A 19,967-nucleotide genomic window follows, 5' to 3' on the forward strand; every position below is an offset into this window, starting at 1 on the left:
CCAGAGCAGCGTGTGGGGCCCAGACCACAGGGCCTGGAGCCAGCGGGGACGTTAGCGCCCCCTGCCCCCACTTGTCGCTGGGCCTGGAGAAGCCACTGCCCATGCTGGCAGGGACTCTCCTGCCCAGAGGCTTGTGTCACACGGGGCAAAAACACGCAGGCCAGGCGGGTTTGCACGTCATCTGTATTGTCGCATGAAATGCACGTCCACAGCAGCTGACTTGGACACGACCTATTAGGTCACACAGAGTCCGGCCCCTGGGGGCCAAAGCGGCACCGAGGCCGTGGGCCGTGTGTGGGCCTCCCGGGCCGTGGCTCGGACACCGGCCTCCCCGGCTGCAGGGCCGGGCGCTGGGAGAAGCCAGCTCACGCCTCCGGCCTTGGGCTCGGGGTAGCAGCTCCCAGACACGACCTTGAGGGGGGTCGCTATAGCTGAACCCGTGTGAGAAGGGTTCTGGGGTCAAGTAAGTTCAGGTTCAGAGGCGGCTTTCCTTTCCTACAGGACTTGCCAGAGCCTTCAGGGCAGCCCCGACCCTCGGGCATGTCCCGTGGGCGCAGGGCCTGCAGCAGCTCCCTTGGCTACTTGACCACGGGCCCTTTCCTCCTGGCGCGCCGGTGGGCTGGTGGCCGGCGGCGGCGGCGGCACCCTCTGGAGAGTTGCCCGGAGCGCCGCGACGGCAAGGGCACCTGCGTGGGGCGGTGGTTGGCGGGATCTTGCCAGGCGTCGTGCGGTGGCGTGACGGGAACAGCCAAGAACTCAGCAGTCATGACGGCGAGAGGACGAGCAAGCCTCCGCCCTCCCGCCATCCTGGTTCTTGCCTGTTTCCTCCAGAGCAGAAGCTAAGCAGGGCTGTCCCCACGGCTGGGCCGGCCCGCCTGGACAGGACAATTGGAGACTGGGTCGAGGAGCAGGGCCCCCAGCACCCCCGGACGCACCGGTCCCTGGGACAGGCCGACCTGAGTTCAGCGGCCTCTGGCCAAGGTAGGGAAGATGAGTTGGGGCTGCCGGCTTCACCCCTCTTCCCAGGCCGGCCCCAGCGCCTCCCGGCCACTCTCTGGCCGCCCTGGCCCCAGAACCTCGGGCCGGCAGCTCACCAGGCGGAGATGAGCATCTGGCAGGTGTTCGAGGACATCCACACCAGCTCCACCAGGCGGAACTGGAAGTAGCCGATGATGAAGCCGGAGATGACATCGGTGATGTGGTGCCGCCCGATCATCACGCGCGACAGGCCCACGCAGAAGGCCCAGAGCACCAGCAGGACGCGCAAGGGCACCGCCAGCACCAGGTGGCTGAGGAAGAACTTGGACACCATGGCCACGCGGCTGGCATGCCCGGCCGGGAAGGCGTAGATGTCCATGGTGAGGTAGTCCAGGACGCTGGGGCTCGTCTCGAATGGGCCGCGCCGCTTGATGAGCTTCTGCACTCCGGCCACTGTCATGATGTCCAGGAGCAGGGCTGTGGCAGGAGAGAGGGGCCGGGAATCGTCAATGCTGCCAGGCACCTACCCCAACCCCCGCCCTCCAGCACCCCCACTGCAGGCTCGCTCCTGCCACAGGGCCTTTGCCCGTGCTGTTCCGCCTGGCACGCCCTTGCCTGGGGTAGGCACCTGATCACACGCTCACTTCCTCCTGACCACGGAGACACGCCCGCCGCCTCTGCCACCTCTGCCCGCTCGGTCTCCCTTCACGGCACCTCCCGTCACTAGACATTCCCTGTGCATTTCTCTCGTCTCTTCTCCCACTCTATGTGCACTGCATGGGGGCCAGCACCCCACTTGCTCACGGCGGGAGGCCTTCAGTAAAGGTGCCAACTGAGAGAGTGGGTGATCGGGGTACCCAGGGACATTGTGGGCACCTCAGAGGGCCTGACAAGTGAGATTTTCCTGAAGTCCCCACCAGCCCTGAGGCTAGGACCTCACTCTCCCTGTTTTGTTCTAAGTTGAGGTGAAATTCATGTCACATGCAATTAACCATTTAAAAAAATTTATTTATTTATTTTGCGTAGAATAACTGGGGTGTTAGTCAGTGGTGTGGGGGTGGCAAGAGGATTCATCAGAGACAGAGTGGGGAGCAGAACAGTTGGATTTACTGAAATACCCTGCTAAGGGGAGCTGAGACGGCAGAGGTCTGCTGCACCATATGTGGGTTAGCTTCCTGGCTGGGGATCAAACTCAGGCTGCAGTGGTGACAGTGCTGAGACTTAAGCCCTACAACGCCAGGGAGACCCCCCATAATTAACCATTTTTAAGTGTACGATTCAGCGGCAATTAGTGCCATTACAATGTTGTGCAGTCATTCCTCTATCCACTTCCAAATCATTCTCATCACCCCAAAAGTAAGCCCCATACCCGCCAAGCTGTCAGTGCTGGTCCCCAGCCCCTGACAACCACTTATCTACTCTTTCTCTATGGATCTGCCTCTTCTGAACATTTTGTATAAAGGAAATCATATAAAAAGTGACCTTTGGGTCTGACTTGATTGATGTAAAATTTTTGAGAATGTGTCAGGACGTCATTCCTTTTTCATGACCGTGTAGTACTCCACCATGTGCCTATAATCACCATTTGTTCATCCACTGATGGGTGTTTGGGTGGTTGGCACCTTTTGGCTACCGTGGACAACCGTGCACTCCTGTGCAGTGACTTGCTGAGTGCTGTTTTCACTTCTGAGAACAAATTTCAGAGCAGAATTACTGGGTCATTTTTAGTTTTGTGTACCTTTGGGAGGGATTGCCGAGCTGTTTTCCACAACAGCCAAACCACAACATTCCCATTGTACAGAGGACAAGATGATGCCTCAGTGCTTGAGGCATTCATATCATGTGCTCCTTTCTGGAATGATCTGCCTTTTCCCCTTACTGACTTATTCTTCCTTGTCCTTCAGATTAAATGTCCCTTCTTCAGGGAGGCCTTCCCTGATCCCAGACAGGTCAGGCCCCAAACGGTGCATTCCCAGCACCCCACAGTTCCCCTCTAAGACCACTACCCAGATGCAACCAAGGGGTCCATGGGGCAGTGCAATTCTGGACAAGCCCCCTAACTTTTCTTACCTGTAAGATGAGCACTGGACCCCGACTTCTGGGAGGGGTGACTGGCCATTTCAGGGTATGGACCAGAGGGCCCCCGGGACACACGTTAAAGTGGGCAAATCCCAGCAAACTGCCCCCCCACATGCCCAGCACACGGGAAGCACCGGAGAAGAGTGGGTGACCACCACCAAGGACAAATGCCCTGGGAGCGCCCCTAGCAACCTGGAGTGGCCATCCAGGCGCTGGGCCCGCAACTGCCCTGGTTCAGACTTAAACAGACACTTAGGGGGAAGCGACAGCACAGGTGCTCGCTGCAGAGAACGTGCAAACGGAAGCCAGGGGCCACTGGGCTGGAACTCCTCTCTGCCCATGGGCAGCCTCAACAGCAGCTGCACACTCTCATGCACACATGGCGCCACCCCCAGGTGGCACACGCGGCCCTGCACACGCGTGTGCAGGGGGCTCCCGATGGATACCAGCTCCCCGTTTAGTACATATGGAACTTCTGTCCTCAGCGCACAGTCTGCTCCCTCAGTTGGGGATTTGAACTCCTGGTCCGGGTCAAGAGCCACAGGGCTGGCTGACACACCCGGCCCAGCCGGAAGGGGAGGAGACAGAGGGAGGCAGGATGTCCCCAGCTCCCCCCACCCAGTTATTTCCATGGCAACTGGTCGGGGAGCCCATGTGTCCCAGGAGGTGCTAGCAGGGAGGGAGGTGGCCAGCGCAGGCCAGGCTGGGCTGGGAAGCCTGCTGGAACCTGTGGGAGGTCACGATCCCAGGGGGAGAACCCCTGAGCCGGTGGGGGGCTGCCTCTGACCCCTGCGGTGCTGCCCAAGGGAAGGGGGGAGGGGTGGGCAGGCTGAGTGAAGCCCCTCCACCCCCCCTTACCTGGGCCTCAGGCTGTCTCCACCCAGAGAGGGGCAGTCACAGGTTCTAGAGTCAAAGGTGGGGTTCAAGGCCCAGCCCCTCCATCACTAAGAACAAGCCCTTCCCCTGTCCGAGCCGGGGGCCCCTCTCTTGTCCCCCAGGCCCCTCTCTTGTCCCCCAGGCCACCGCAGGGTCAGACCAGCTAGCAGGGGCCTGTGACACTTTGAGCATAGCCGGGGCATGGCCGGCGGCCCTGCTGCTGGGGTCTTTCCTGAGTCCCTCCCGGTCTGGCCCAGGAAAGCAGCTGCAGGCCCCAGAGGCCGGGAGGCCTCCAGCAGGTGTGTGGACAAAGGGGTTCTTTTTCTGGGGGCCCGGCAGGCGCCTGTGTCGGACCGGGGGCAGTGGCTCCGGGCTGGGTGTTGGGGTGGCTGAGGGCAGGGCCTCATGTGGACCGGGGAGATTCAAGCTCATTCTTTCTGGCTGAAATCTGCCTGCCCTGCCCACCTGCCCTGGAGGGCGTCGGTGCCACAGGGAACTGCTTGGAAGGGGCAGAGGGCGGGACAGGGCTCTCTGACTTGCCCACCGGGCTCTGGACCTCCCTCTGAAGGCGGTGGGGCTGGTGCCTCGCCCTCCCCTGGGGCACAGTCCCCCTTGGGGGCATCACAGGACCCACGGCTGAGCTGGGCCTTCACATTTCATCAGGGAAGCACTTTCCCAGCGCAAGCACACGCGGACGCAGCACAGGAAGCAGAGGAAAGTGGCAGCTGTGTGGGTGCAGTTGGTGGGGAGGGGGGCCCTCCCTGGCCCCCCAGGGAGGCTCCGAGGCCGCCCATTCCCCTGCATCTGGGCCTGCTAGAGCCGTGCTGCTTCTGCCTGGCCCTGTGTCTCCAGGTGGAGCTGTCCCCGTCCCCTGCCCCTTGGGGACCATGGGGCCAACCCATCCGTGGTTCATTCATTGCCCTGGGCATGAGGTCTGGGGTGGGGGGTGTCCGGCCTGGGGAGCTTTCCTGTAGCTCTTGTTCTCTGCATGGAAGAGAGCACTGAGCTGCCCGAGTTTTATTTTATTTTTTTTTAAAGATTTATTTATTTATTTATACAAGCACTGGGTACAGTCAGAAGCGCGGGAGGGTGAGAGAATTCACCAGAGCCAGAGCGGGGAGCAGAGCAGGCAGAAGGACCGAAGTACACTGCTGAGGGGAGCAGTGGGGCGGCCCGAGAGCCCTGCGTGCCATGTAGGACCCTCGCCTGGCGACCAAGGATCGAGCCGGCGCTACAGAGGCCGCGGGCACCTTCGCAACCCAGCGCTCAACCGCTGCGCCACCGGGGAGGCCCCCGAGTTTTATTTTTAAAAATAGTTCTGTTTTTATTGATTTGTGTCTGTAGCCATCGGGGTTGAGCCTGGAAAGGCAGAGGCGGCAGGGGGGCAGCTGTCCGGCAGGGCGCCCCCAAACGCCCCTCGTGCTGCCCTGCCCTCCCCCCGCAGCCTGCAGTGCAGCCCTGTGGCTCTGGGATTCTGCAGGTCACCCGGGGCCCAGGAATAGACGTGAACGCGCCATTGCTCGAGGCTCTGCACACTCCGGTCACAAGGCCCATCCTCTCCCTGACCTACATTCCCTGCCAGGCTCCGAGGGAGGGGGCAGGCCCAGGGGAAGATGCACTGGGCAGAGAGTGCTCTGGCCAGGCTCTGGAGGGCGGCCAAACTCCAGAGACCCTCCCCCCAACTTGCTGTGTGACAGGGACAGCTCCCTGGGGCGCTGGCTCCACCTGGGCCCCAGAATCAGACACCACACGGGCTTCAAGGTCGCACCTTGTAATTGTGTGACAGGGCTGCCCCGCTCCCTGTCCTGTAACAATTGGCCAACCTTAGCATATCCAGCCCTTAGAGTGTCCCCCATCTCCCCCATCCTCATAAAATGGGGGTCACCCTGGAGGCTGTTCTGAAGACCTGGTGCAGCAAGCACCCTAGAAAGGGTCACTGGACCCCAGCCCTCTCCCTCCCCCCTCAGCCCCCTCCCCTGGGGTTGGGGACACCCGACGTCCCCTTTCAGGAAATACCACATTCCGAGGCCTGCTCCCAGGAGGCCCCAGCCCTGGCCGCTGCAGGAGGACCAGTGGGAGCCGCTCCTGGCCAGATGTAAATAATGCGTTTCTAAGCAGAGAGCAAAGTCTGAGCCTTAGGTGCTTCTTGCTGGGCGGGAGGGTGGCGGGTGATTTTTATTGTCTTTCGGTTGTCCTGCCTTTGACTATTTTTCGCACCGCGAACCCCCGTTACTTGCGCACACTTTGAGTTATTTTTACAAAAGGACAGATAGTACGTGACTCCATTTTTATGAGGTCCCCGGACTAGCAAAGTCACAGAAAGTGGATTCGAGGTAACTGGGGACAGCTGCGAGGAGGGAAGAGGTGAGAGTTATCAGTCTGAGGAAGATGCGAACGTCCAGGAACTGCAACTGGTGCTGGTGGAGCAGCCACGTGAATGGACTTAACACCACTCGGCAGGACACTTAGAGCTGAGCCAACACCTTTCATATGTGCTTTAGCACACGCTCGTGTGTGCCCGTGCACACACACAGCTATTCTAAGCCCCAGTGCAGCTTTCTAGAAGGATACAGCTGTGGGGAGGCATGTGGTGAGCCCAGAGGTGGGGCAGAAGGGACATTCCAAGGGGGCAGTAGGTCTCCAGTCTCTGGCTTTGGGAGTTCTGTGTGTGTGTGTGTGCACGCACGCATGTATGCAGGGGTGTGTGTAGGCAGGGCTGTGTGTATGCAGGTGTGTGCATGCAGGGGTGTACGTGCATGTAGGTGTGCATGCAGGTGTGTGTGCAGATATGTATGTATGCAGGTGTGCGTGCGTGCAAGAGTGTGCATGTTGGTGTGTGTGCATGCAGGTGTGTGCGCATGCAGGGGTGTGCGTGCAGGTGTGTGTATGCAGGTGTGTGCGCATGCAGGGGTGTGCATGTAGGGGTGTGCGTGCAGGTGTGTGTATGTAGGTGTGTGCATGCAGGGGTGTGCGCATGTAGGGGTGTGCATGCACAGGGGTGTGCGTGCAGGTGTGTGTGCATGCAGGGGTGTGCGTGCAGGGGTGCCTGCAAGCCTCTCTCCTGACCAGGGCAGCCCCTGCCTCCGCCAGAGCGGCCCTCAGCTCCTGGGGGTCTCACGAGTTCCTTGCCTGTGCCCACCTCCCCTGGCCTGGGGAGTCCGAGTGAGTCCGTCACTTTGCAGCGGCTACTTTCTCCTTTGCAGCATGCTAAGGCCGCCTCTCCCAGCTCGGAAGACTTGGGGGCACCAGGAAATCAGAACTGTGGTAGGCAAGTGGGACAGCACCTTGTTCACTCCGGGAGCCCCGGCTCTTCTGGGGTGGCTGGAGGGGGGCCACGCCCACCAGCCTGCCTGACGGCACCTCCTTTTTTCATGTCTCGCGTTGGACCAAGGGAGGGGCCAGGATGATACACGGGGTGTGGTGGGGTCACCTGTTCGGGGGCAGCAGAAGGACGCCAGGGGCCGACCGCAGCGCTGAGCCCCACCGAGGAGGTGAGGAGCTGGGGAAGGGGACAGGGGTGTTGTCCCCGGCGGGAGTGTTTGGGATTGGCCTGAATATCCATCACTTAGGGCCAGACCATTTGAACTGGTGTGGGGTCACCTAAGCTGTCCTGGGGCGCAGGGGCCGGAGGGCAGGGTGGCCAGCTTACATGGAGAGTCAGGGGCGCGGTGCTGTGGGCTGAGGAAGCCAGCTCCGGTTTCAGAACCCCTCATGCTGGGTGTGATGGAATTTGGGGGGGGATGAGACACATGACAAATGGGAGGCTCGTGCCCAGCAGGTCCCTCCGGCGGGGGGCAGGAGGCCAAGCCAGGCCACATCATCACAGGTCATTGAGCGACACGGTGTGGAAGGAAGTGCCAGGGAACGGCGAGAGGCCCGGGGCCTCTGGAGGGGGTATCTCTGGGGCGGGGCTCTCGTTCTCAAGGCCCAACTTTGCAGTGTTTGAACGTTGCCTTGCCGTGAGAGTGTCGAAGGGAAGTACTCGTCTGCAGGGAAACACGACGGCACACGACCTCACGCCTCTAGGACGGCAATGACACACGCTCCAAAAACCACACACAGAAAGTCACGGGAGGGTGTGGGGGCGCGGATCCCACTTCTGGGTCTGAACTCATGAGAATTGAAAACAGGGTCTCAGACAGATGTGTGGACACCTCAGTTCAGCCACACGATTTGCATTGGCAGGTGAGGTCCGGCCACACTGTGGAATATTACTCAGCCCTGAAAAGGACTGCTGACACCTGCGGCCACACGGATGGCCCTGGAGGATATTACCCCAAGACAGGCCACGAGAGGACAAACCCTGCACAATTCCACCTGTGAGAGGTACCCACAGAGGACAAACTCGGGGCAGAGAGGAGAGCAGTGTGGCCAAGGGTGGGGGAGGGGTGGGGAGTGATGGGAGGCTGGGGAGCGAGAGGTGAAGGGGGATGGGTTCATTCTGTAAGATGAAAAACATTCTGGAGAGGAGGGTGGTGAATGGACTTAATGGCAAATTCTACGTTATGTATACTTTACTGCCAAAAAATCACAGAAAAAGGAAGGTGCAGCTTCATCGTCAGGAAAGCCTCATAAGCGCATGTTACAGGCAGCCCCGGTGGCGGCAACAGGCGGAGGATGTGTCCCCTCAGGACAGGCCGGGCGTGGGGAAAGCAGGGGCCTGGGCACCGGGCATCGGTACCTTTTGGGATCCCCCAGCCGGGGGCCGCGGGCGGGCAGTGGTGGTGATGGCGCTGGCTGGCACCGGGGCCAACAACCCATTTGACAGAGCAGGAGAGTAAGACTCACAGAGGCACAGTCGTGTGTCCAAAGTCCCCCAGTAAACCCTGGTGTCTGCAGCTGACACCCCTTCTGGTGTTAGCTGAAGGGGACTGGGCGGCAGGTTCTGGGGGCAGCTGAGTAGGGAGCCCCTCTTGGGCCGAGCACCGGAGTTCAGGGCCCCTCAGGGTGCCACAGTGCCCCCTGCTTTACCTTGAACCCCCACTGCTGCCTGCAGGCGCATGTACAGTGTAGGAAACAGCCCGAGGGATGGGGACTGACTCCACTGCTTGAGGGAGTAAGTGGGGGCCAGGCAGGACCCCGAAAAAGCCCATCTCAAGTACTGAAAGACTCCACCCCCCGCCCCTAGCCCAGGCCTCCAGACACACTGCTGGGCAGGTGACCTGCTCGCCCCAGGGAGAGAACGTGCCAGAGGCTCCTTTGTGGGTGTGTGGGTGGGGGACCAGGGCTCATTCCCAGAGGGCGGGTGCGTAGGGGCCTCGAAGGGGCCTCCCGGCTGAGCCTGCGTCAGCGCCTGCGCAAAGCGGCCCTATTCACATTTACCCTTAAGTTCATTACAAAGATTTTTGAATCGGGAAACACAGGCGATGCGCGGCATGGCGCTGGGGACGCGATGGCGCTCAAGAAGCAAGGCTTTTAAAAACTTTGCAATGACTGCCTCTCTGCTGGCGGGAGAACGTGCTGGCCTCGCCCCCTCTGCCCAGCAGCGGGTCGCTGGACGGCGCCGGAGGCTCAGGGACACAAGCAGGAGAGGCCCCGGTCCCGCACCCCGGGGCCCTGTGCCTCGGTGCCACCCTTGTGGGCCATGGCGGGCTGGAGTGAGGCTGTGACCCATGCGGAGCCTGCACAGAGGGCACTGGGCCAGGTACAGAGGCGGCCTCCCTGCCTCCAAGCCAGGCACCAGGAAGGGAGGTGGCTGGGGCTTCAGGGAGCCGGGCTGAGAGGGAGGCGGGTCCCCTGCCCTGGCCGCTGACACTGGCACCCCAGCCCCCTGCCCAGGTACCTAGAGCCTCGGGAGGCACTGAGCGGCTCTGCCCCAGAAGCCCCGGCCTGGCACCTCCCGCCCAAGTCCATGAATGCGCCAGGCCCGCCCAGGAGGCCCTCGGCCTTGGCTCTACGGGCAGCCCCAGCTTCCCGGGGCCCAGCCACGCGGGATGCTGTCTGATAACGTACACGCAGTGCAGTAAGTCATAACGGAGAAAGGGGTGGCGTCGGCCCCAGCGCCCCTGCCGGGAGCTTCTGGCCACCAACCCTCCCCAGGCCCACAGAGCCGCCGTGACGCTGGGGAGCTCCGTGTTTTATCATGAATTCCCCTGGACGGTGGATCTCAGGGGTGCGACCCGCACCTCTTTCAACCTGAGACTCCTGTGGGTGTTTGCTATGCCTGAGACCCTGCTCACTGGCACCCAAGGTGGTGGCCGGGCTGAGAAGGGCGCGGGGTGGATGTGGGCCCAGCATGGAGGGAAGCAGAGGTGCCCCGAGCACCGTCGGGGTGGGAGGTGCTGGGGGCCCCCTCCCGGGTGGAGGGGGGCTGCCTTGCACGTGGGCCCGGCAAAGGCAGCACTCACTGAAAGGCCGTAGGACTCCACGAGTCTGTGAGTGGGTGGAAGCCCCAGGCTAGATCCCCAGAACCCCAGGCCCTGTGGAGTCCCAGGCAGCATGCAGGGTCCCTGAACTAAGTGTTGTTTGTAAATAGCCTAAAAATCAAGGGCCCACGCTGTGGCCTGGGGGTCATATGGGGGTGACTCTTCTTCAGGACCCCCACTACACCCCAACTCTCCCCCTCAAAGTGGTCACCACCAGCCCTCACTTCCCTTCCAGCTGCCCCTGGGGCAATGGAGCACTCTGCCGAGGGCAGGCCCTTCCCCTGGTTCCCAGGGCCCCACTCTGCAGGGGACCCTCATCCTCACAGTCCCGGCCCTGTCCCCCTCAAGCTGGAGGTTTGCCTGTTTCGAGGGCACCCTTCCTGTCAGCCTCCTGAGATCATTCCAGTGGGTTTTCAGGGCTGGTGGCGGCCGGGAGGGGTGGGGCGGGCTCCCTCCTGGCTGGGGAGCTGGCGGACGCGGCTCACTCACCCAGCAGCAGGTTCATGAGCACCTCCTGGCCGGCCAGCGTGCTGCTCTTCACCAGGCAGAGGATGGTGCCCCCGATCCAGGGGATGCCGTGGCCTGTGATGCCGATGAGCTTGACCATGGAGCGGGCGCTGGCCCAGGACGCGGCTCGGCCGGCGCACACCCCCAGCCGCTTGGACATGCAGATGTCAATGGCCAGCAGGGAGTTGAAGGCGATGCCCTTGAAGGAGGGGTTCAGCTGCATGCAGTCCTCTTCGGGCAGCTGCTGAGACTGGCGCCGCTCCCGCTCCCGGGGCCCGTCGCCAGGGGCGGGGGGCTGCACCGAGGGGCCTGAAGCCTTCCTGCCCGAGCTGCGGGCCTCAGGCGCCCCCTTGGGGGGCTGGCTCAGGGACAGGAACTCGGCTCGGTTGAGGACGTTGTTGCGGGCCCGGGCCCGGCTCTGGGAGGCCGGCATGGTGACGCTCAGGCGGCCAGGCCGGTGCCAGCCGGCGGCAGGGGCCTCCTCCCGAAGACAAGAGCTGCCCGGAGCTGCCCTGCCCCGCCGCCCTGCCCGCTCCGCAGCAGCTGTTAAATATAGACAGGAGGCTCGCACATGGCTGTTTCACCTCCGGCTGCCCCCAGGCGCGGACGTCAGTGCCAGCTGGGCAGCCAATCGAGCCCACGGGTGCGGGGCCAGCGCCAATGGAGCCACCCGGGAGCCGCCGCGCACACAGCTGCGGCCGGGCTGCCTGGGCCTGGGCTATTTAAATCTCCCAATGGCTCTCGGCCTGGGCTGGGGCACTCTGGGAAATGTAGTCCTGCTGCCGCTCTGGCATTGCCTGCGCCCGGGCCGAGGTCCGGATGGGGGTCCCGGAAGCACCCCTGCTTCTCCCAGCTTCCCCGAGCAGACCAGACCCCATGAGCCAGGCCGACCCCCACCGCTGGCCTGGGCGGCTCGGACGGGGTCCCTGGCCCCCCAAGCCCCAGATGGAGTGCGGACCGTCCCTGAAAGCTCCTGCCTGGATCCCCCGGAAGCAGCCCAGTGGCCCCCGGCGGGGACAGCACCTGTGTCCTGTGAAGAAGAAGCTGGCAGCCGGCCTGTGTCTTTGGTTGTTGCTCAGTCTTGAAGGGGCTGCAGGGCAGCACAGCCCATCGCTGATGCTCCCAGGTCTCACCTCCTCAGCGGGAGGGGACGGATCTGCCCTCTGGCGCTTGCCTGCACTGCCGGGTTTGGATGAGCAACGCGATGCTTTGGGCAACCCATAAATAGTTGCCCAGCCCCTGGCACCGAGCTGGGGGCTGGGCATGCTGCGGAGAGGGTCACGACTGTCCCCGTGCCCGGCAGCTCACCGTTCAGCGGCGATGAAGCAAAGGACACGTGTAAATGAGTGCTCGTGTGTGCGGGCCTGTGGCAGGATCATAGACTCAGGCCTCTGGGTCTGTCCGGGAGTCTCGGGGGCTTCCTGCAGAAAGGACGGTGGGGGGAGCGCTGGGCTGGGGACAGCTCTGGGAGGCCCACCTGGCCAGAGCGTGAACAAAGGGGGCATGAGAAGCTGCACATCCCAACAGGGCAGACCAGGTGGGCCCCGTCGAAGATTTGGGGCTTGAGGCGCCTACCTGGCTGACTATGGGGACCCCATGTCTCTACAGCCCAAGCTCAAGGGAAGCTGCTGACTTAGCGAGAACACGAGTGAGGAGTGAGCTCCCGGGTCTCCTGACAGCCTGGAGGTGGGCAGGACCGTGACTCCCCTTCCAGTCCTGGGGCCTGGGCAGGCCCACCCCCAGCCCCAGGGAGCAGGGCCAACGCCTCCCAAGGGCAGGGAGCTGCCTGGGTTGGGGGTGAGCCTCTCTGCCCACAGGATGCCAGCCCATGGGCTCAAATCATAAAATGCAGGGGCGACCCAGGGCTCCACCGCCCCCCTGTGGAAGTGGGATCGAGTCACGTGGTCTCTGTGGCCCTGGGTTTTCCACCCGTAACACGGGAATAATAGTGTTGTGTGCCAAGGGCCGCGCGAGGTCATGGATAGTGTCTGTGAAACACGGAGCAGCGCCGCCGAGTGCTGAGTCTTCAGGCCTATGGGTTAGGGACTGACCCTGCCTAAGGAGTGAGGCGCCATCCCGTCCGCCTTCCGGGTGTTCCCCCAGCAGGACCCACCCCTCTGCTCGGGACCCCAGCCCATAGCAGACTCCAGGATCCCTTCATCCTGGGTCCCTGCAGAGTCCTGGCATTCCTCCTCCTCCCCTTCCAGAGTGTTCCATCAGCCCATGCAGTCACGGGGGAGGGTGTCCCAGATGCCTCGCTCCAGCCTCACAGGGGCAGGGCTCAGCCTCAGCTGCTCTGCAGACGCTCTCGGATGATCTCGAGCCGCACAGCCTCAGGCTGACCTGCAGCTGGGCACGGTGGTCTTCCTGATCACTGATTTGCTTACCTTTTTCTGGTTCAAGAAATAGGGAGAATTTTCAAATATTACTTTTATGAGTCCCACTTTACCGAGCTCTTACTATTTCCAGGCCAGTGTCCAGCCCATGACCATAGGTGCTATCCTGTCATGGACTCGACACGCCCAGGAAGGGAGCGCAGACCCCATGAGCCAGGCCGACCCCCACCGGGTCCTGGACCGCATGCTGAGCACTCTGTGTGCTTTAGCTCAATGACATCACGTAAGCAATGACACCTGTGACGTCAATGACACCCGTGACGTCACCATGGTTTCATCCCCTTTAAAGATAAGGAAGTTGCGGCTCAAAGAGATGACGTCTTCTAGGTGGAATCCCAAATAGGGCAGGCCGACCCCCAAGTGTTCCCTGGGGTGGGGCTGGAGGACTTCTGGGCCGAGACCCCTCAGACTATGGGGACTTGGTTGTGCTCACTTGTTCTTCCCGACTGGGGCTCACGGCCGGGGCTGACCCCAGGAGGGCAGAGTGACCCGTTCCAGAGAGGGGCTATTAATACCCAGAGTCTTGTGTCAGCATCTTGATCTGCCCTGGGCTGCCAGCAAGCTGAGAACCACAATGGGCTCCGCACTGGGGAGGGCCAGGGAGCCTGATTGGGTTCCGGCCCAGCAGTGGAGAAAGTGTGGGCTCTGGAGTGGCAGAGCCCTGGGCTCAATGCCTGCCTCAACCATCGTCAGCTGAGGGGCCTCAGGCCAGACCTGCCAGCCCTCCCTCCTGGCCTGTTTCCCCCACAGGGGGAATGGGGTGAGGGACTCACTTGCTCCTCTCCTCTGTAAGGTGGGGCCCCTGTTCACACTGTCAGTCACTCGCAAAGCAGATGCATCTGCCGCAGGCCACTCTTCTCAGTCTTAGGGTTCATTCATGGAGCCCATGCTTTCATTAATCTCTTCCTGCGGCCACCTGAGGGGACCGACACACATCAGTGAAGTCATCAGCCAGTTTATAAATAAACAGTATAATTGTATTTTTTTATACTATCAAGGTGTCCCATGTTTACTGCAATAAATCCAATAAATACAGAGGCCGCAGGTATAATTCTACCACCTGGAGACCACCGCTGTTAACACTGTGATGTCATAAAGGGATTTTTCACTTGTCTCATTTCCAACACGCATTTTACAACAAGCACACGCTCTGGATTGGTGCATCGCACATACATGCATATACACTCACAAATATGCATTTAAAAAATAGCATCACATTATATGCCCTTTAAAGAAAAACCTACCATTTTCCCTTAAAATAAAACTGGCCGTGTTTCCATGACAACCCATCATCTCCCCATGGCTGCTTGTCACCCATGTGCTGGGCCCTTGCTGCCGTGAGCCAGCCCTTATTATTGCACATGTAGACGGTTTCCACTTTGTGACTCTTCAAAACTGTTCTGGCCTGGCGTCCGCCTACACACCCCACTGTGCCAAATGCAGATCGTAAATACATGGCAGTGTGGCAGGTGCCAGGTAAAACGGGGTGCTCAGCTGCATCCTCAGGAGCCTGACGGGCCAACCCGAGCACCTGCTGCAGTGCCCAGGCCTGGGGTGTGACGGAATCGTGGGTGTTCAGCCTGCAGGGTAGTCCTGGCACCCATGTCCCACGTGGGCGAGTGGGAGCGGCAGACCGCAGTGGTCACATCGCCCGTGAGGGTACGTAGCTGGTCAGCCAGAGCAGGCTTGTGGCTGGCTGGGCCCTGAACTGGGAGCCCTGGGCGTCTTCTCGGCCAAGCGTAGCACCCTTCATCCCTGCTGTTTGGCCTTGTCTGTCCCTTGCTCATTCATGGGCTTATTCATCAAATATGTCCTGAGGTCTAAACTGTCACTGGGGGCCTCCCTGGTGGCCTGAATGTGATCCCTGGCCAGGGAGCTGACCCACAGAGCACAGCAGACCCCTCCTGTCTCCCTGCTGCTCCCCTCGGCAGTGGATTTCTGGTGAGTCCGCTCACCCCCTGCACCTCTGGCCTACACTCTAGTTCTTTTGTTCACAAATAAAATAAACTGTGTGCCAGACCCATGCCAGGGGCAGTGGGGGTCACAAAGATGGCCCCTTGATGGCCCACCCTTGCAGGCCGCCTGGCCTCCAGGCCATCACCCTGCCCCCGCGGGCCCTGTTCCTTCCTGTCTGCACCGCCCAGGCTGAGAGAGGGGCCCAGCCTGACCAGGATGCCAACTCGGGGCGAGCCTGACCTCCGGCCATGAGCACGTGGACGCATGGCCTGCCTGACGGAGGCGGGAGAGGCCCTAGGCCGTGTGGAGGCCTAGAGCAGTTTGCCCAGTGCAGACACATTCGCGGTCTTCCATGCCCGAGGCTCACCGCCGAGTCCACGGAGCCTGTGTCCTGAACGCGACTTAACCCTGCTCCGGGCTCTGCTCAGTCACGTCCCCATCACCGGAGCGAGAACCTGAGCTCAGAGGCCAGGGGTTTGGTCACCCCCTCGGGGGCCCTCACCCGGTCTCTGGGACACACGCGTGTTCGCGGCGGAGACTCGCGGCGGCCAGCAGGGGCTGCGCAGCGCCTGGCCATAACCCCCTGTGGGCGGGTGGGTGCTGGTCTGAAGGCTACACAGTCCTTGGGGTCACAGACCAAGGGCCAGGAGCCCAGCTCCTTGGGGGGATGACCCCAGAAGGGAGGGGAGGGGCGTGTAGCTCTCTGGGGAGACTCGCAGCCTGGGGGGGGGCAGCAGGGCGGGGTGCCCGCCAGGAGAGGGAGGGAGCCCTGTGCAAAGCCTTTTCCTCGCTGCCCCCGCCCCGGCTCCGCTTTCTCGGTTCGCGTTTCCAAGGCCGCTCCCGGGTTATTTCGGTCGGGAAACCTGATCCTTCGCGGGGTTTATTTTAGCACCTTGGAGAACTCCCAGTGCCGCCCCGACCGCCTGGGCCGCCTCCCTCCTGGCCGCCAGCGGGGCGCTGAGGGGCGCGGCCTGTGAGGGGGGTGCTCTCCCCGGAAGGTGCTGGGTGCGCGAGGAGGTGGGGTGGGGATGGGGGTGGGGGGCGGCCACTCTGCCCGCTGCCTGACCTGCGGCCCCTGGCTCGGCTCCGGCTCTGGGACACCAGACCAAGGTGCGCTCAAGAGGCCGTCCTGGTTCCGCCAGCCGGGGTCCAGAAGCCTCCAAGTCGGGGAGAAGCCGCCCAGAGGGGCAGAGAGGAGCTGGTGCCCGGAGAAATCCCGCCCTGCGCCCTCCACAGCGCCCGCTCAAGCCTGCCAGGCAGCAGAGCAGCCCTCACCGGCCCCCTCCGGCCCCCACCTGCCCTCCTGAGGCCAAGGAGTCTCCACCCGGCCAGAACCTAAAAGCCGCCCCCAGCCAGCCCAGAGATAACACCCGCGCGCAGGCCCACCCGGCAGCCCCCGGCGGTGCCCCCACACGCACACACACTGTACCCCGCGCTCACTCGGTCATGCCCCACGCAGCCCCGCACACACTCAGACGCCTTCTGTGCGCACACACGGGCACACGGGCGCTCACACGTGCACACACCTCGCCCTGCAGTACACACACTCCTCCACGCCCACCCCTGCTGTGCTCACTCCCACGACACACTCCATCACACCTCCCTCCCGCCCCGCGCCCCGCTCGCCCATGTGCCCTCACACAGACGCCCAGGCTCACACCGACACCCCACATCACACACGTTCCCTCCCGCGCGGAGCCGGCACGCCCCCCCCACGCCCCACCGGGCGCACCCCGGGGCTGCTCGGCTGAGGCGGGACACGTGGGAACTGCCTCCCAAGCGCCCAGATTCGCGGCCGTCCATTGCGCAGCGCCGGCAGCAGGGCCGGGAGCCTGTTGATTATTTACGCTAACGAACACCTCGTCGGGCACTGCTGAGGGCGCCCGGGCGTCTCTCTGGCCCGCGCTGGCGCCGGGGGACCCGTGCAGCGTGGCCTGGCGTGGCCCGGCTCTGCTCCCACGACGCCGGCCCCAGAGCCCAGCCCGGGCAGGCGCCCAGGCCATTCCGCGGGAGACGGCGCGAGCCGTGGGGGGACCGGCTGCCGCGTGCCCAGCCTGCCACGCACGGAGGGGATCCTGCTCGGGCCGGAGCTGGGGCACCGAGATCGCGTCCCCCCAGACAGAAGGGTTTTGGCCCCGCCCTTGCCTCCCACGAGCGACATCTTCACTGAGCGGGGGCAGAAGACCCGGGTCCTCTCAGAGCCGCCTCCCAGGGCCGCGCTGGGCGTGGGGTCCTTGCACCCGGGGCCGCAGGGCCAGGCCTCTAGGCCCTGGGCCTGCTCGGGGGTCCCTGCGGGCCGAGGAGCAGCAGCGAAGCCGGGTGAGCCCTGCCGTTGGGTCCCCGGACTCGCCTCTCCAAGCCCTGCGCCCCGGCCTGGGCTTCTGCCCCCAGCCTCGCCGGTGGCTCCCGCTCCGGCCCCACACAGTTAAGGAGAGAACCCGGTCTCCCGGGCAACGGATTCCGCGTTCACATGTCCGTCTGCGGAACAAGGGCTGTTCCTCCCGTGAAATGCCTTTCCCTCCGGAGGGCACCCCTGGGCGCCGAGAGCTCCAGGAGGGAGGACCGGCAGCGGCCCCGGGGCGCAAGTAGGTCCAGGAGGGAGAGAAGCCTTGAGACTCCCTCTGCCCGCCACTGGCGATGACACCCCACAGCTGCAGGGGACACTGGGGAGAGCCCGACTGCACCCCCATCACCCCACCTCCAGGGCTCAGAGCCGGGGTCCTGGCTCCACCCCCACCTCCCCTGACAAGTTCTCAGTGTCCGCATCTCTGGCGCGGGCGACGGCCCCGGCGGGCAGGCCGCTGGGGACAGCCGTGGAGGTGACCCATGCGGGGGCCCCGCTCAGCGGGTGCTCAGTGGGGCGAGGCTGCACGGGTTCTTGCTGCAGCCCTCGGGGGGCTCCCCGCAGGTTTGGGCTGCTGTTAAAGCCACCTGGGCCAGCCCGTTGTTCCCACCTCTGATTTGCTGCGTGACTTTGGGTTTCCACCACCTCCCTGGTCGCTCCTGGATTGGAGGGGCCTTGTCCTCCCACTGACGCCCTCTCTGGGTGGGGCCCTGAGCCCTCCCTCTCCCACGCACTGGCGACTCGCAGCAGCGGCGTCGCTCTGGGGCAGGGCAGGGCCAGGGCAGGGGTCCGAGGGCGGCGTGAGCGTACTGGTGAGGTCGGGCAGCTCAGATGTCCCCTCCTGTCCTGTGCGGATGCATCGTGGCCTTGCCAGGGGCTGAGACAGCGGGGGTCTGTGCCCAGCGCCCACAGAACCCCAGGAATGCTGAGCAGGGAGCAGGGCTGCGTGGGGAGGCCGCAGCCAGAGGGGCCGGAGAGCCTGAGCAGCAGCCAGGACCTAGGAGGCCCCGTGGGGTGCGGGGTCAGGGGATGCCGGTTCAGGCCTCTGACTCAGGCCTAGCCCCGGGGGAGCCACCCTGGCGAACAGGCCCACAGAGGCCCCCTGGGCCGCAGAACCGAGCCTCACACCGGCCCAGACAGCACTGCCCTGTGACGTGACAGGGTGGGTGGCTGAGGGAGGAGGCCGCGCCCGCCGGCACCCCGCACCACTGGTGGGACATCGCAGGGCCTGTCCGGCTCGGACCGGCTGGCCCCAGCGGCGCGTGTGCCCGGTGAAGAGGAGAGTGGGCTTTGGGCATGGCCAGAGCTGGGAGGGGGCGCAGGCTGCAAAGTCACCGCGCCCTGGGTCTGTCAGCACAGCCGCCGCCCCGGGCCAGGCGAGGGGTAAGGCAGACCATCTCACTCAGGCAGCGCCCGGCACACAGTGGGTGCTTTATCATCACCACCAGCGCGTGCGGGGCCACACCCTCACTTCCACTGGGCATCGGGGAGACCTGGCCTAGAAAATCCCCCGCAGCCCAGCACCTCCAGTTTAGGGCTCAGGGCTCCGCGCTGTCCACCGCCGAGGAGGAAGCTGTGCGGCTCCGCACATGTTCACGGGGCCCACGGCCCTGCCCTCAGGGGGCACCCTGGCCAGTAGGGTCTCCTCTGCTCCAGGCTCTGGGGGCCACAGGGGTTGGAAGGTGAGGACCCCCCAAAGTTAATCTCCCCTATATAGATACACTGACTAGCAGAGCCGTGATCTGGTGACAAAGAGGCTCGGAAGCTGTAATGGATCCTGGAGGGACAGACTGTTTCCGGGGTGCCGCTGAGAGACCGCGGTGGGTTAGGAGGCCAGATATGGACACTGACATGGGGCCTCTGTGCTGGCTGGGCTGGGGTTTGAGGCTGTGAGCAGGTCATGGGGCCCCTGAGGCCTCGGCTCAGCCCCCCCTCTCAGCAGGATTTAGTGCTGCGCGGGAAAGGCTGGGGCTTCGCCGGGGGGCGGGCGTCCATGGCTGTGGGCCCCGCGAGGGCAGAATGTGGCTGGGGAAGAGGCAGCAGCACCTCCCCTGCCTGCGCTGGGGCTGCTAGGAGATGAATCGCTTGGTCTGCGGGTCACCTCAAAGCGCCAGAGGCCCCTCCAATCCCCGTCCCCACTGGCGCGCAGGGGGCCCCAACCACTAGCCCAGCGCTCAGCCTTGGGCACCCCTGGAAGTCAGTCGTGGGGAGGCAAGTCTTCTGGCCTGGCCGCCAGGTTTTCTGATGCCATAAACCGCTTGGCCTTTCCTGGGGGGGGGGGGAGTTGCGAGGTGGGGGTGGGGCCGGGGCAAGCGGCTGCTTCGAGAGGGTCCCGGCTCCCCGGCCGCTGTCCAGCTGCCGCCCTGGGCACCTCCAAGGGCACCTCCGCCTCAGGCCTGCGGTCCCAGCAGGGGCACCTGCCGGGGTGGGCCTGGGGCGCGCTCCAGGCCGCCCGCGTCAGGGCCC

At 63.5% G+C, this 19,967-nt stretch overlaps 1 protein-coding gene across 1 annotated transcript; it reads right to left on the minus strand.

Annotated features, from left to right (window-relative positions):
- Positions 1 to 683: 683 nt before the first annotated feature.
- Positions 684 to 11,440, minus strand: PLPP7 (phospholipid phosphatase 7 (inactive)). Its single transcript, XM_037492964.1, has 2 exons — positions 10,788 to 11,440; positions 684 to 1,455 (listed from the first exon to the last, which is right to left on the minus strand). Exons 1-2 carry the CDS (start codon positions 11,236 to 11,238, stop codon positions 1,091 to 1,093), a joined length of 816 nt encoding a protein of 271 aa, XP_037348861.1. The 5' UTR covers positions 11,239 to 11,440; the 3' UTR covers positions 684 to 1,090.
- Positions 11,441 to 19,967: the final 8,527 nt, after the last annotated feature.

Source organism: Talpa occidentalis, unplaced genomic scaffold (genome assembly GCF_014898055.3).
Source record: "Talpa occidentalis isolate TD23 unplaced genomic scaffold, MPIMG_talOcc4v2.1 talOcc4.7, whole genome shotgun sequence".
NCBI lineage: Eukaryota > Metazoa > Chordata > Mammalia > Eulipotyphla > Talpidae > Talpa > Talpa occidentalis.

Bases quoted from the DNA above. Each gene is read 5' to 3' on its own strand.
- PLPP7 (XM_037492964.1), bottom strand. From the start codon at position 11,238: ATGCCGGCCTCCCAGAGCCGGGCCCGGGCCCGCAACAACGTCCTCAAC. The intron at 1,456-10,787 runs GTGAGTGAGCCG...CTCCTGCCACAG, and splicing joins GCTCATGAACCTGCTGCTGG to CCCTGCTCCTGGACATCATG.